General features: G+C 45.9%; 1 protein-coding gene across 1 annotated transcript in view; it reads left to right on the top strand.

The window, feature by feature from the left end:
- Positions 1-17,132, top strand: part of LOC137332206 (collagen alpha-1(XXIII) chain-like) — a 236,989-nt gene that overhangs the window by 93,294 nt on the left and 126,563 nt on the right. Inside the window, exon 5 of the mRNA XM_067995902.1 lies at positions 3,392-3,418. Within this exon, the coding sequence (XP_067852003.1) occupies positions 3,392-3,418 (27 nt within the window). The remainder of the gene's footprint in view (positions 1-3,391; positions 3,419-17,132) is intronic.

Here is a 17,132-nt window from a genome sequence, read left to right as displayed (position 1 = left end):
GCTGTTTTAACAATGTTGCCTCATTGGTGGATAAATCAGAACACCAAGATCTATTAATATCTATAAATTGAGATATATGCAAATTAATGGGAACAGCGATTTAAACTTCATGGGCTCAATTTTAAAAGGGCGGCAGGATGTCAGCTGGGGGTTCAATGGACGTGCAGCAAACCCCATTAATAAAAATTTACCTTTCCCCACGTGATCGCGACTTAATTGGTGGCCATTAATCTTGTTTCCGGGTTTGCCGTCTGAAAGCTGCGCAGTGGATGGACTGCACACCTGCATGACAGGCTGTCAGCTGGAGTGTATAGGACCATTGCTCCATTGGATTTTGCTGAAGCAAAGAGCCAGCGACCCAATGGAGCAGCACAGGGCCAAGGCTGCTCCAAGATTCAGCGATGCCTCACTTCAGCTGCTACTGGCCGAGAAGAGGAGGAGGGAACTATCTTACCCAGCCGAAAGGAGGAAGTACCCTGCCTCTGCCACCAAGAAGGCCTGGCTCGAGGTGGCAGAGGAGGTCACCAGCAGCAGCAGCAGCTTCTCCCGTGCTTGGGTCCAGTGCAGGAAGCGTTTCAATGACCTAACTAGGTCAGCAGAAGTGAGTACACTTACTGATTCTCCTATATTCTGTGGTGCACAGCAACCCCACCCCACTCCCAACTCATTCTGCACTGCCAAGACTATTCCGTCACATCATTCCTCACACCCACTTAAGGCTCATCCTCAACTTACCTGTACTTCCTGAGCATTTCCTCACCTCCCCATTTGTGACCCCACCACTACCACTCACCCCAATCCTCATCCAATGTGATGTCTCGGTCTCATACTCACCCTCTGATGCACCTCTTTCACGGTCAGCCTCACCCAAAGCAATGCATTCAACAGTTGGCCACTTCACCATCACTCACTCACACGTCTGTACTTTCTCCCCTTCTAGGATAAGAGAGCACAAACTGCACGCGAGAGGACGAGGACTGGAGGGGCGGCCACAACAAATAGTGGTCCTCACAGACGTGGAGGAGGAGGCCCTGCAGATCAGCCGCACCCTCGAGTACCTGTCCATTGGGGTCGCCGAGACTGGCCCCCATAAAAGTCTGGTGATACAACTTTAACATTCATCACACACAACATGAATTGATGTTAACAATGCTTGGCATGTTGAACACCTCAGTATGCTCATCGCAACATGACACATCTGTGATGATGCTTAATATTGCCTTCTGTTCTCTTACAGACCCTTCAACGACCACAGTGAGGGGAGAGGGCAATTCCTAAGACGATCGGCCAGCCTCTGAGGGCGCACCATGACATCTTAGTGAGCCATCCACCAGCGCAGATACTCACACCTCCATGGGTCCTAGTAATCAGTTAGTTGGATTTGCACCTGGTGAGTCACCACACACAAGTGAGCACGAGCAAACACTGGTGGAAATTCCGCGTCAGTGGGAGCACTCTTCTCCAGGCTCTGCTCGGCTGGTCGCAGATGCTGAACCCCAGGGGCCATCCTTTAAAAGGAGAATGATCGAGGGACAGCAGCACATTTGCAATTGGAACATGTGCCACACACACTCTCCACAATAGCCTAGAGGATAGAGGTGTCCAACTCCTGCATTAGTAGAATGGTGGCACAGGTACGGGAGGGAATCACTGAGATAGTGTCACAGGGACGTGACGGAATCTCTGAGATAGTGCCACACGGACATGAGCAACTGTCTGAGATAGTGTCGCACGTAACTGCTGAAATGTCTGAGATAGTGTCGCGGGTGGGTGCGGGAATGTCTGCGATGGAGAGAAGGCTAGCCTCCGGTGAGCTTCAAGCACGGCTCACAAATGAATCCATTCAGACCCTGGCCGTTCGGACTCACGGTGAACAACATTCTGCCGCCTTAAACAGGCAGACAGAAACTTTACAACTGGGCTTCCAAGGCTTCATACATGTCCTCCAAACTGTTCTCCAGCAGGGTGGTAGATGTCGGCCTGGAGAGGGATGATGGCGAAAGGGGTCATGAAAGTGGGGACGCCACACAAAGTGCTCCTACAACTCACCCGTTGCCCCCCCCTTTCAACCAGTACCCACAATGCTGCCTCCTGTCCAGGTGGCCGAGTCTGCCCCTGCACAGGTGCAGGTGGAGCAGTCTTTGGAGGGGCCCCTCACGGGCTCCAAAACCCAGAGGACGTCCGCGCAAAGCATCTAAGCAGTCAGGGAATGAACGTGAGCAACCTGCCACTACCTCTGCTACAGCCACAGGGGGTGCACCACGTAGAAGTGGTAGGAAGAGAAAGGCTAAGGTTTTGTGATCATGAATGGTATGCACTATGCATTCTTGACTGGCTTTTGTGATAGCGCCCTTTCATGTGCTTCATCACGAATGGTGACACTTGATGCCACCCAGTGGGTCACTTTACAATGGGTGTATGTGTAGTTGCAGGACTGTTTTGTGCGGGGGGCGGGGGGTGGCTGCTGGTGTTGGCGCTGCTCTTTCCAGGTGGTGTGAGGACTGGACTCTTCTCACTTTCTGATCTAACGAGAACCGTTCACATATGAGTGACTCCCTGGCCTCACAAACAGCCAGGTGAGCTGCTGCTCTACCCATGGTTTTGTCATCCTCCTCCTCCTCCTGCTCCTCCTCAATGTGGATGGCAGATGTGGATTGTGGATAAGGGCATGGGGCCTCCTCAACCGATACCCTCCTCTGATGCGCCATGTTGTGCAGGACACAACACACTACTATAATGCGAAGCACGTTGAGGCAGCGTTGAAATCGCTTGCCTTCATTGTAAATTGCATTTATGCATTTTTAAACTACTTCAACTAGTTCAATTGCTGCTTTAAATATCGTCCTTTAATTGCCGGCGGGACTTCCGGGTGGTGGAACGGCGTGCGCACCCAAATGACTCTGGGTCGTGCGTGTTCTTCAGCGTGTTGGAGCTGGGATTTCTGCCCACTTCTTGCCCCCCTGCCCCCAACATATCTGGACTTTTCTTTTAAAATTGAGCCCCATATGTCACCCCTAAGGCTCAGTGGTACACAATTATACGGCCACAAAGACAAAAGCTTGGACACCCCTGCCCTAAAGGAGCTAAGGTAATTAAAACCATATATCACTCTTTAATAATTGTTTGTCAGCATGGCAGACAGTGCCTTAATGAATGCTCGTTCATGAGGATGAGAAGCGTAATGACAGTGTGATGTTCCTGTTTCTTACATTTTTGTTTCTGTAGCACTACTGTCTGGCAGTTTGCGTAAATTATACCTAACAGGTCTTGACGTTCATTATTTGATGTGTAGCTGGAGAGAATGATTATTTTTGAGCTATAGAAAATATGATTTTTACAATAAGGTTTCACTGTGTTCTTTTTTGTTGTTTCATTCATTCCACGCCCACAGGGAGAACCAGGAAGAGATGGTTATCCGGTAAATGGCCATTATGTTTACAATTATTTTATATTTCTCCTGCATTTGCAATGTAATCAAAGAAAGATGTCACAATATTATTTTTCAGGTAGTGCATCAAACTAATAGGAATAATAGTCCTATTAAAGTGTAAACAATACTATAAAATATTTCCCCATTATCACATAATTGCATAATAATCCTATCATTTTAAGGAAATATAACTTTTGTCGTTAAACTAAAATCGATTCAGCATAATCATTGTGACTCTATCTGTTGTTCTTTCTTGACCTACATAATTGTTGTGGCTTAGAATTTCCCAATAGATGATAAAGAAATGTATATAATGTGTATTGCAAAAATGTATATTGAATATCCTCATTATTTTGGCAGATTTTCAATTTATTTACACAAAGTAAAATGCTATAGGATTTCAATCTACATTTTTAGGTTCCCTTGCACTGCTGGTATTTTGTCCCCTTCCTCCACTGTGGAATCGGATACAAAGAGCTCATTTATCAAGTCTGCAGTTGGCGTCCGCAGCTCGCCTGTTGAATGCAAATGAGGCCTGAAGTCGAATTTCGATCAGGCCTCAGGCCACCGGGAGCCACCGTGCAAAGCAACCGCTTCACTGACTTGCCGCCTGTTTTGAGCGCAAGATCAATTTCTCAACCACTGACCTGTTAAGTGTTTGCAGCATTTTCTCTTCTACTTTCATATTGTACATTTGTAGTTTTGGTAAATGTTTGTGTACTCAGTTGTATAAACTTGTTGAGGCAATTTTGGATCCACTGACTGCATTTTTAAAAATGTGCATACTTTTCCTGTGTTTTGTTACATTCTACCTACACTGTGTATCGTCAACAGCAAATTAGACATGAAGGAAATCAATCTGCCCCTGTGCCTTTGCCAGTGATGTTTTGTAACTAGGTTCAATTTGAAAGATGTGCAAAAGTTATCAGGGGCAACTCACCCAGTGCATTTCATCAAAGGGAAGTATTTGGCTTCCACTTAGTACTTCTCTTTGGCGATCAAACCAATAAGGAAATATATTGTGTGGTGAAATTAATTTAATTTTCTGAGGGTTCACCAGTATTGCAGAAACTAGCAGGACTTGAACAGGATCAAGAAACTGAGACTCTGGTTGTGTGCACCTGACTCACAGTACACCCAATTTCCTGACCAATATTTATGGTGTGAAAATGAGACAGCATTACTACCGACATGTATCGATCTCATTATCACCGAATGGTTATTTGAATGCAGATCCGACCAGAATTCCCAATTGCAGGAGAGGGATGGCTCACAGCTTGCTGCTTGCCCAGTTGAAATGGGCCCATCAGGGATTCTGGGGCCTGGCGTTGCTCAAACAGACTTCTTAAAGTGATTTAGGTGTCTTGTTGGTTGCTAAAATGTTAATGTATTTATAAAAACATATTGAAAATTATAGCAGTCACTGAACATTCTTTTTAAACTCACCCAAAGTAAAAATGGAAAGAAAATCGCACCCTCGCACTGGTATCAGATCGGATACTAATTGCACATCATTATGAGACATTAGAGGTGAATTTCCTCAGAGCTTTTCCTGCTCCACACCTGCAACTTCGCCGGAAATCCCATTTATGTGCGTAAAAGGGGTTTCCACTGGAATTACGGTGGCGGAGTGGGAAAAGCCCCGAAGAACTTCACCCCCTTAAAGACTGTTACAGAGGCCCATTATCTTCAATACATAGAATATTGTCTCTGAAGTGAGATGATATAACATGCTTCTCATTGCAGGACAAAAGAGCTTTCCAAGATGAGGAAAGGAAGGTGTAGATCCTTCTCATGTCTCCTATTCAATTGTACGTAGACCATTGAAGAAAAAAATCTTGTTGTCATCACTGTTTAAAAAATAAAAGAGCAGTGAAGTGATTTAGTAAAGATAAGCAGAGTGTGGCAGAGAGGGACAGAGAGTTTACCAATAGTAGAGCATCATCAAATAAGGTCAAAGCAGGAAAAAATGGTTAAAAAGTCAAAATTAAAGGCTCTTTATCTGAATGTATGGAGCATTTGTAACAAGATAGTTGAATCAGTTTCACAAATAGAGATAAATGGGTTTGATCTAATAGCTATTACAGAGACATGGGGCTCGATTTTAAAACAGAACTGCGGGTGCGTTGTGGGAGGGGGAGTGAAGAAAATCGTGATTTCCAGGAGTGGTCAGAAATCCCAGCTCCAACACGCCTAAGAACGTGCGTGACCCAGTGTCATCTGGGTGCGCACTCTGTTCCCAAACTCGGAAGTCCCGCCATACGATGCTTAAACAAGCAATTCAAGTACTTCAAGTACTTGAAATGTACATGGATCTAATTAAGAGTGAAGAAAAGCGATTTCAATGCTACCTCAGTGTGTTTCCCGTGCTGTGTGAAACACACCGTGGTGAACAAGTCGTGTTTCAGCCGGCAGCCATTTGGACATTTAAATCTCTGTTTGACAGATGGGGATAAAAGGTGAGTTATTGCAGCAGGGCACTCAGTTCTCTCAGACAAACTTTTGGCTGGGAGTTTTTTGTGTTTAGACTGAAAATTCTTGGTTTTCATTCAATTGTTCTGTTTACACATATTTACCAACTTTTTGGACCTCCTCAAACTGACACCTTCAGGATGGGGGGCACGATGGCTGCATTCAATAGAACATCCGAGGACGAGCAACATCACCATCCTCACCAGGCACGGCGTGCACTTCCACCACTTGGAGCTCCACAATACAGTACTGCACCACAGGCACCTGCACAAGAGCACAGAGGGTAACAACAGAGAGTGCGACGTCGCAGGAGGCACTACCCTCGTCAGTGGGTCTACAGACCGAGGCTGAGCTCCCTCGACCTCTGTGAGGAGCAGTGCATATGGAGGCTCAGAGTGAATCGCCAAGTGGTTGCAGACGTCAGCAGCCTCCTTCATGCCGAGCTGTTTCCGGCTGTGCCAAGCGGCACCTCATTACCCGTCGCTGTTAAAGTCACCAGTGCCCTCAACCTCTTCACCTCCGGATCATTCCCGGGTCCCACCGGTGACATCGCCGGAGTCTCTCAGTCGTCTGCACACAAGTGCATAAGACAGGTCACCAACGACTTGTTTTGCAGGGCCTCGCAATACATCATCTTCCCCATGGACAACCTCAGCCAGACGGAGAGGTCAGTTGGATTCCACTCTGTGGCTGGCTTCCCACGTGTACAGAGTGCAGCCGATTGCATGCATATAGCAATCTGAGCACCTCCACAAGAGCCAGGAATGTTCATCAACAGAAAGGGGTATCACTCTATCAACGTTCAGCTCATTTGTGACCACCGCAAAAGTTTCCTTCATGTGTGCGCCAGATGCCTTGGTAGCTGCCACGATTCATTCATTCTGAGGGAGTCCAACAACCCGGGCCTCTTCCACACACCGAACACCTTGGTTCCTCGGGGACAAGGGATACCCCCTGCACACGTGGCTCATGACACCTCTGAGGAACCCCATCAGCGAACAACAGTGTCGATATAATGACAGCCCACATCGCCACCAAGTCTATAATTGAACATGTGATAGGACTGCTAAAGATGCGATTTCATTGCCTCGATTGTTCTGGGGGAGCGCTTCAATACGCACCAGCAAAAGTGAGTCGCATTATAGTAGTGTGTTGTGTCCTGCACAACATGGCGCAACAGAGGGGGGTACCAGTCGAGGAAGGCCTCATCCCCTCATTCACCATCCACATTGAGGAGCAGGAAGAGGAGGAGGAAGTGGAGGATGAACCCATGGGCAGAGCAGCAGCTAACCTGGCTGCTCGTGAGGCCAGGGAGTTACTCATATGTGAACGGTTCTCATAAGATCAGAAAGTGAGAAGAGTCCAGTCCTCTCACCATCTGGAAAGACCAGCGCCAACACCAGCAATCCCCCTCCCCCCGCACAAACAGTCATGCAACTACACATACACCCACCGTAAAGTGACCCACTGGGTGGCATCAAGTGTTGCCGTTCATGGTGAAGCACATGAAAGGGCGCTATCACAAAGGCCAGTCAAGAATGGATAAGATGTGGCAGTAGTGGTGAGAATGACAACATTTAATGTGACTTTAACAGAAACCAAATATAAATGAAAAACATGACATTCTGTCAGATACCTTGTGAATACCTTTCATGATCACAAATCCTTAGCCTTTCTCTTCCTACCACTTCTATGTGGTGCATCCCCTGTGGCTGCAGCAGAGGTAGTGGCAGGTTGCTCATATCCATGGCCGGACTGCTTAGATTCTTTCGGCTTATGCCTTCTGGGTTTTGGAGCTCGTGAGGGCCCCTCCAAAGACTGCTCCACCTGCACTTGTGCAGGGGCAGACTCAGCCACCTGGAGAGGAGGCAGCATTGTGGGTACTGGTTGAGAGGGGGGCAACGGGTGAGACGAGGGAGCACTTTGAGTGGTGTCGCCACTTCCATGTCCACTTTCACCAACATCCCTCTCCGGGGCCAGGCCCACATCACTCCTACCACCCTGCTAGAGAACAGTTTGGAGGACATGTATGATGTCTTGGAAGCCCAGTTGTAAAGTTTCCATCTGCTATTTAAGGCAGCAGAATGTTGTTCCCAGTGAGTCCGAATGGCTGTTGTCAGGGCCTGAATGGACTCAACTGTGAGCCGTGCTTGAAGCTCACCGGAGGCTAACCTTCCCTCCATCGCAGACATTCCCGCACTTACCTGCGACACTATCTCAGACATTTCAGCAGTTACATGCGACACTATCTCAGACAGTTGCTCATGTCCCTGCAACACTATCTCAGAGATTCCCTTACATACCTGTGCCACCATTTCACTAATGCAGGAGTTGGACTCCTCCATCCTCTGGGCTATTATGGAGAGTGTGCATAGCACCTTTTCCAGTACCTCGCAGATGTGCTGCTGTCTCTTGATCATTCTCCTTTTAAAGGGTGGCCCCCGGGGTTCAGCATCAGCTGAAGAGAGCCTGGAGAGGAGTGCTCCCTCTGACGCGGACTCTCTACAGCTGCCCCTGCCATCATTGTCTGCTCATGCTCACTTGTGTGTGGTGACTCACCAGGTGACAACCCAACTAACTGAGGACTAGCACCCACCGAGGTGTGAGTATCTGCGCTGGTGGATGGCTCGCTAAGATGTGACAGTGCGCTGCCGGCCTCTGAGAAATCGTCCTCTACTGTTACTGCGGTCGTTGAAGGGCCTGAAAGAGAACAGAAGGCAATGTTAAGCATCATCACAGATGTGTCATGTTGCGTTGAGCATACTGAGGTATTCCACATGCCAAGCATTGTTAACATCAATTCATGTTGTGTGTGATGAATGTTAAAGTTGTGTCACCAGACTTTTGTGGGGTGCCAGTCTCGGCGACCCCGAGGGTACGGCTGATCTGCAGGGCCTCCTCCTCCACGTCTGTGAGGACCACTATTTGTTGTGGCCCCCCTCCAGTCCTCGCCCTCTCGCATGCATTTTGCGCTCTCCTCTCTTAAAAGGGGAGAAAGTACAGACGTGTGAGTGAGTGATGAAGTGGCCAACTGATGAATGCATTGCTTTGGGTGAGGCTGACCGTGATAGAGGTGCATCAGAGGCTGAGTATGAGACTGAGACATCACATTGGATGAGAATTGGGGTGAGTGGTCGTGGTAGGGTCACAAATGGGGAGGTGAGGAAGTGTTCAGGAAGTACAGGTAAGCTGACGATGAGCATTAAGTGGGTGTGAGGAGTGATGTGATGGAGTAGTCTTAGCAGTGCAGAATGAGTTGGTTGGGGTTGATGTGCACCACGGAATACAGGAGAATCAGTAAGTGTACTCACTTTTTTGCTGACCTAGTTAGGTCATTGAAACGTTTCCTGCACTGGACCCAGGTGCGGGATATGTTGCTGCTGCTGGTGACCTCCTCTGCCACCTCAAGCCAGGCCGCCTTGGTGGCAGAGGCAAGGTGCTTCCTCCTGTCAGCCGGATAAAATAGTTCCCTCCTCTTCCTCACCCCAGCCAGAAGCAGCTGAAGTGAGGCATCGCTGAATCTTGGAGCAGCCTTGGCCCTGTGCTGCTCCATTGGGTCTTCTTGCTCTTTGCTCCTGCAAAATCCATTAGAGCAATGGCCCTTTAAATGCAGACGCTCCAGCTGACAGCCTGTCATGCGGTTGCACAGTCCGCCCACTTTTCAGATGGCAAACCCGGAAACAAGATTAAGGGGCATCAATTAAGTCGCAATTGCATGGGGAATGGTAAGTTTTTATTAGTCTGGTTTGCCACAGGCCCATTGACGCCCCCCCCACCCCGCCATCCCGCCACCCTTTTAAAATCGAGCCCATGGTTGCAAGGTGACCAAGATTGGGAAATAAATGTTCCAGGGTACATGACATTTAGAAAAGACAGGCAGAATGGAAAAGGAGGGAGTGTAGCCCTGATAATAAAGGATGACATAAGGACAGTGGTGAGAAAGGATTTTGGCTCGGAAGATCAGGAAGTAGAATCGGTACGAGTGGAAATAAGAAATAACGAGGGGCAGAAAACACTGGTGGTAGTAGTTTATAGGCCCCCTAATAGTAGCTATACCATTGGACAGAGTGTTAATGATGAAATAATAGGAGCTTGTAAGAAAGGTAATGCTGTAATCATGGGGGACTTTAATCTTGATACAGACTGGGTAAATCAAATTGACAAAGGTAGTTTGGAAGATGAGCTCATGGAAAGCATTTGAGGTGGTTTCCTAGCATAATACATCATGGAACCAACCAGGGAACAGGATATTTTAGATCTTGTATTGTGTGATGAGACAGGGTTAATTAGTAATCTCACAGTGAAGGATCCTCTGGGGAAGAGTGATCATAATATGATAGAATTTCACATAGAGTTTGAGAGTGACATACTTAAGTCCGAAACTAGAGTCTTAAACTTAAAAAAAGCCAATTACATAGGTATGAGGGACGAGTTGGCTAAGGTAGATTGGGAAAATAAATTAAAGGGTATGACAGTTGAAAAGCAATGGCAAACATTTAAAGAGATATTTCAATATTGTCAACAAATATACATTCCATTGAGAAATAAAAACTCAATGGGAGAAGTGATCCACTCGTGGCTAACTAAAGAAGTTAAAGATAGTATTAGATTAAAAGAAGAGGCCTATAATGTTGCCAAGAAGAATAGTAAGCCGGAGGATTGGGAGAGTTTTAGAAACCAACAAAGTACGACCAAAAAATTGATAAAAAGGGAGAAAATAGAATATGAAAGTAAACTAGCAAGAAATATAAAAATGGATTGTAAGAGTTTCTACAAGAATGTAAAAAGGAAGAGAGTAGCAAAAGTAAACATTGGCCCCTAGAGGCAGAAACAGGAGAAATTATAATGGGGAATCAGGAAATGGCAGATGCGTTAAACAAATATTTTATATCTGTCTTCACAGTAGAAGACACAAAAAGCATACCAAAAATAGTGGGGAACCAAGGGGCTAATGAAAGTATGGAACTTAAAGTAATTATTATCAGTAGAAGAAAAAGTACTTGAGAAACTAATGGGACTAAAAGCCGATAAATCCCCTGGACCTGATGGCCTACATCCGAGGGTTCTAAAAGAGGTGGTTGCAGAGATAGTGGATGCATTGGTTGTGATCTTCCAAAATTCCCTAGATTCTAGAACGGTCCCAGCGGATTGGAAGGTAGCAAATGTAACACTGCTATTCAAGAAAGGAGGGAGAGAGAAAACAGGGAACTACAGGCCAGTTAGCCCGACATCAGTCATTGCGAAAATGCTGGAATCCATAATTAAAGAAGTCGTAACAAGGCACTTAGAACATCATAATATGAATAGGCAGAGTCAAAATGGTTTCATGAAAGGGAAATCGTGTTTGACAAATTTATTAGAGTTTTTTGAGGATGTAACTATCAGAGGAGATAAAGGGGAACCAGTGGATGTAGTATATTTAGATTTTCAAAAGGCATTCGACAAGGTGCCACATAAAAGGTTGTTACACAAGATATGGGATTGGGGGTAATAAATTAGCATGGATAGAGGATTGGTTCATGGACAGAAAACAGAGAGTAGGGATAAATGGGTCATTTTCAGATTGGCATGCTGTAACTGGTGGGGTACTGCAAGGATCAGTGCTTGGGCCTCAGATATTTATAATCTATGTTAATGATTTGGATGAAGGGACCTAGTGTAATTTATCCAAGTTTGCTGATGATACAAAGCTAGATGGGAAAGTAAGCTGTGAGGTGGATGCAAAGAGTTTGCAAAGGGATATAGACAGGTTAAGTGAGTGGGCAAGAAGGTGGCAGCTGGAGTATAATGTGGGGAAATGTGAGGTTATTCACTTTGGTAGGAATAGTAGAAAAACAGAATATTTTTTAAATGGTGAGAAATGATTAAATGTTGGTGTTCAGAGAGATCTGGGTGTCCTGGTACAAGAAACACAATAAATTAGCATGCAGGTACAGCAGGCAATTAGGAAAGCAAATGGTGTGTTGGCCTTTATTGCAAGGTGGTTGGAGTACAAGAGTAAGGAAGTCTTACTACAGGGCTTTGGTCAGACCTCACCTAGAGTACTGCATCCAGTTTTGGTCTCCTTATCTAAGGAATGATATACTTGCCCTAGAGGCAGTGCAACGAAGGTTCACTAGATTAATTCCTGGGATGAGAGGGTTGTCCTATGAGGAGAGGTTGAGAAGAATAGGCCTATACTCTCTGGAGTTCAGAAGAATGAGAGGTGATCTCATTGAAACATTAAGGTTCTGAGGAGGCATGACAGGGTAGATGCTGAGAGGTTGTTTCCCCTGGTTGGAGAGTCTAGAACTAGAGGGCGTAGTCGGAGGATAAGGGGTCAGCCATTTAAGACTGAGATGAGGAGGAATTTCTTCACTCAGAGGGTTGTGAATCTTTGGAATTCTCTACCCCAGAGGGCTGTGGATGCTGAGTCGTTGATTACATTCAAGGCTGAGATAGATAGATTTTTGGACTCTAGGGGCATCAAGGGATATGGTGGTTGGGCAGGAAAGTGGAGTTGAGGTTGGAGATCAGTCATGTCCTGATTGAATGGCGGAGCAGGCTCGAGGGACCGTATGGCCTACTCCTGCTCCTATTTCTTATGTTCTTATCAGTTTATACCACCTCATACCAATTATTTATCTAAAATGAACTGGTCTTGACCTAAGTTCTACTAGTTAAAATTAATTGTGCAGTCAACTGTTTTGCTTACCAGATGTGACCGATGGTTTTTGAGTTCAGGACTTCTGCTTGTTTGAACTGGAACTAGTTCAAACTCATTTCTACTTGCCAGAGTTTGATTTTTCAGCATGGGGTGAAATGGGATAAATTAGGTCACAATAAACAAATGAATTGGAAGAAATTCAATGAATGTAACAGTTTAGTCGTAAAAATAAATAGGTTTTTTGTAACTGGTTCCTTTGCAGTCCAATCTTAGTCATCACAAAATATACTGTTAAAAAGATTGTCATCATTACTATGTTCTTGTGAAGTGTGAATCTTTTAATAGCTGAACGATGAACGTTGTAGGAATGCATGATATTTATAGCGCCAAAGATATTGGCCTGGAATTCCCTTGATTGAAGGCAGGTCAAACATATTTTGAGTTGTGGGTCAAGTCAACCAGAATTATCGGTCATGACGCCTGGACGGAGGTGGCACAGGCACCTACTGCCAACAGCCTCACCCGGGGACTGCAGAACAGTGCCACAAGAAGTTCCACATCCTCAACAGGGCAGGCACGATAACACGATGCACACCTTTCACTTTTCCTCTTTGCCCAGCCTGGGAACCAGCACACTCTCACTGTCTTAAAGCAACACTTTCACAACTTTCAATCTTCACAGTAAAGGATGAGGGGGTAACTAACATGGTAGATACGGGATGTCTATGGATGTTATTCGTATTGACTTCCAGAAGGCATTTGATAAGGTTTCACAGAAGAGACTGTTAACAAAAATGAGAGCACATGGAATTGGAGGCAATCTATTGGCTTGGATAGAGAACTGGCTAGGAGATAGGAGACAGAAAGTAGGGACAATAGGTATGTACTGAAATTGGTAGGATGTGACTAGTGGTGATCCCCAGGGATCTGTACTGCGGCCTTATTTATAAATAACTTGGATGAAGGAATAGAAAACCGTATATCCAAGTTTGCTGACGACAGAAAGTTAGGTGGCACAGTAAATAGTAGATGGGAGCAGAAAGTTGCAAAGGGATGTTGACAGATTAAGTGAGTGGTCAAAATTGTGGCAGATGGAGTTCAATGTGGGAAAGTATGAGGTCATCCACTTTGGACCTAAGAAAGATAGATCAGAGTATTTTCTAAAAGGCGAGAAACTAGGAACTGTGGATGAGCAGAGAGATCTAAGGGACCAAGTACAGAAATCACTAAAAGCTAGTGAACAGGTACAAAGAATAATTTAAAAGGCTGATGGAATGTTAGCCTTTATCTCGAGGGCTGGAATACAAAGGGGTGGAAGTTATGTTACAGCTGTACAGAGATCTAGTTAGACCCCATCTACTGCATTCAGTTCTAGACACCGCACCTCAGGTGTCCAGGTAGACTGAATCTTGTAGTGAAGACTTCAGAGTGTATCTGCCCCTTGCAGCAGTCAGCGAGGATGCTGAGTGGATGTCCTCCACATGTTCTGGTCCCTGCAGTTCAGCATCTTCTGGTGCCAACACCTCCTCTTCAGCCATGTCAAACCGCAGCACTTCCTTGATGGCAAAGATATAAAGGGCACACCAAGCAATGATAATTATGGAAATCCTATCTGGCTCATACTGCAGAACTCCACCCGACCTATTCTGGTATTGAACGTGTGCTTTCAGTACTCCAGTGGTCCTCTCAGTTACGAACCAGGTAGTTGCATGTGACTCATTATAGCGCACCTCTTCTTGTATTTGACGTATTCAGAGTGGGGTCATGAGCCATTGTAGCAGGGTGTCAGCTTTGTTGCCCAGTAGCCAACCATTGATATGATTTTCTTCCTTGAAGAGATCAGGGAGCGCCAAATGCCAGAGGTTGAAGGCATCATGGCAGCTTCCTACATACCAGTGTTTACATGAAGGGTCTTCTGAGTGGTGTCACAAACGATCTTAGAATGGAATCCCTTTCTGTTCACATAGGTGAGGCATAGGTTCTGTGGATGCCTTCAATGCAATATGAGTGCCATCGATGGCACTCCGTACCTTGGGGAAGCCAGCAACCTCATAAGAACTATGTGACCCTTTCTCTCTGCTGCCTGACTAAGTCAAAGCTTATGAAATGGGCTGCTCTGCTGTACAGGATATCAATGAACTGACACATGCATACCCTTGCTTCTCCCTGGCTTATATTGCAGGATTTTCCCATAACTGACTGTTAAAATCAAGGGGAATAGTGACTTTCATTGCCACGGAGAGGGCAGTTCTGGTAAATGAGCATGGCCTGTGACCAATCAATCACAGATGCCCAATCGCAGCATTTGAGAAGTGAACCTATTTGACGGCATGCTCCTCAGATAGGTCCTCGTAGGACTCCGGAACTGCCTGTAAATTCTTTGTGGGGGATAATATTTATTGGGCTGCATTCTTCTGCCTGATTCTCCTTCCCTCCAATCTGTGCTGCTCTTCCTCCATAATAATAATAATGACGTAGAGTGGAATACCCAGGAGACAAGCCTGCTGTTGTTCTGACTGTGGAGGGAGGGATGGGTGGAGCTCGGGGTTCCAAAAACCTCTGGATAGTCTACCTCATAGCAAGCAGTGAAAATCAAGTACAGGCCTCATTGGGGAACAAAAACAAAAAAAAAGGTTGAAAAATGTTTCCAAACAGCAGAAATCAGTAAGTGAAGTTTATAGACTCTTCAAAGCTCACAAACACCTCACTTCCACCTTCATCGGGTGACAAAGGCAGCTGCTGTGCCTCATACCAAAACTGGCGACACAGATTGATAAAGCAATAAAAAGGGCAAATGAAGCACTAGAGTTCATTTCTAGAGGGATAGAAATGAAAAGCAAAGAAGTTATGTTAAACTTGTATAGACCCTTGGTTAGAACACACTTGGAGTACTGTGCACAGTTCTGGTCTCCATATTATAGAAAGGATATAGAGGCACTGGAGAGGGTACAAAAAAGATTCACAAGGATGATGCCAGAACTGAGAAGATATCCTTATCAGGAAATGCTGAACAGGCTGGGGCTCTTTTCTCTAGAAAACAGAAGGCTGAGGGGTGATCTGATGGAGGACTTTAAGATAATAATAGGGTTTGATAGGGTAGACGTAGAAAAAACATTTCCACTTGTGGGGAGTCCAAATCTAGAGGTCGTAAATATAAAATAGTCACTAATAAATCCAATAGGGAATTCAGGAGAAACTTTTTCACCCAAAGAGTGGTAAGAATGTGGAACACAGTACCACAAGGAGTAGTTGAGGCAAATAGCATAAATGAATTTAAAGGGAAGCTAGATAAGCACATGAGGGACAAAGAAATGGAAGGGTATCCTGATAGGGTTAGATGAATTCAGAAGGGAGGAGGCTCGTGAGGAGCATAAACGCTGGCATAGACCAGTTGGGCCGAATGGCCTGTTTCTGTCCTGTAGTTTCGATATATTTGGGTCTAATTTACCCAGAGTGCAATAAACGGGTAATCCAGGAAATAAATGTCTACAGCACAACTGGAAAGGGTACAATCTTTTTTGTACCCTTTCCGATGCCTCTATGTCCTTTCTATAATATGTAGACCATAACTGTGCACAGTACTCCAAGTGTGTTCTAACTAAGGGTCTATACAAGTTTAACATAACTTCTTGGCTTTTCATTTCTATCCCTCTAGAAATGAACCCTAGTGCAAATGAATCAGCCGGCAGATCACAGTAACAACCAAAAAGATCGAGGAAACTTGGGGGAAGTGTATTACTCAACAATACCTTGTGATGTTTGGGATCAGGGACTCGATATTAGCAGGGCGGCGGGTTCTCAGCGGCGGGTCAACTGGGCGCGTGAGTAATCCTCCCGGTGAAATCAGTGTGCTCCGCACGCAATTACAGGATAATTGGAGCCACTTACCTTTGCTTTCGGGTTTCCCGCTGGTAAGCTGCGCGGCGGGCGGACTGCGCATGCGCAATAAAATCTGTCAGCTGGAGGAGCTCTATTTAAAGGGGCAGTCCACCAATGCTCCTCCTGCAGCAAACAACCAATGCTGCACCATGGAGCACGCCAGAGGGAAGGCTGCCCCAAGATTTTCAGACTCCTCACTCCAGCTGCTGCTGGATGGGGTAAGGAGGAGGAGGGAAATATTTTTCCCGTCTGATGGGAGGAAGTGCCCTCCCTCCACCACGAAGAAGGCATGGCTGGAGGTGGCCGAGGAGGCCAGCAGCAGCGGCAATGTGGCACGAACCTGGGTCTAGTGCCGGAAAAGATTTAATGATCTAACCAGGTTAGGCAAAGTGAGTATACTTACGCATTCTCCCACACTCCGTCTTCCACATCACCTCCACCACCACACAACTCCTTCTGCACTGCCACCACAACGCTCTCGCATCACTCCTCACATCCACTCAACTATCATCCTCACCTTGCCTGCACGTACTGACTGCCCCTGTCCCCATTCGAACACTACCACGCAACCCAATCCTCATACAATATCATGGCTATGTTGCACACGCACCCTCCCATGCATCTCCCTCATGCTCAACCCCACCCACACCAATGCATGCAGCGGCTCACCATGCAACCATCACTCAATCACGCCTCTGTGTTTTG

This window comes from Heptranchias perlo, chromosome 14, assembly GCF_035084215.1.
Source record: "Heptranchias perlo isolate sHepPer1 chromosome 14, sHepPer1.hap1, whole genome shotgun sequence".
Taxonomy (NCBI): Eukaryota; Metazoa; Chordata; class Chondrichthyes; order Hexanchiformes; family Hexanchidae; genus Heptranchias; species Heptranchias perlo.
Note: the sequence above shows the minus strand (reverse complement) of the source record. Positions and strands in the feature narration are given on the sequence as shown.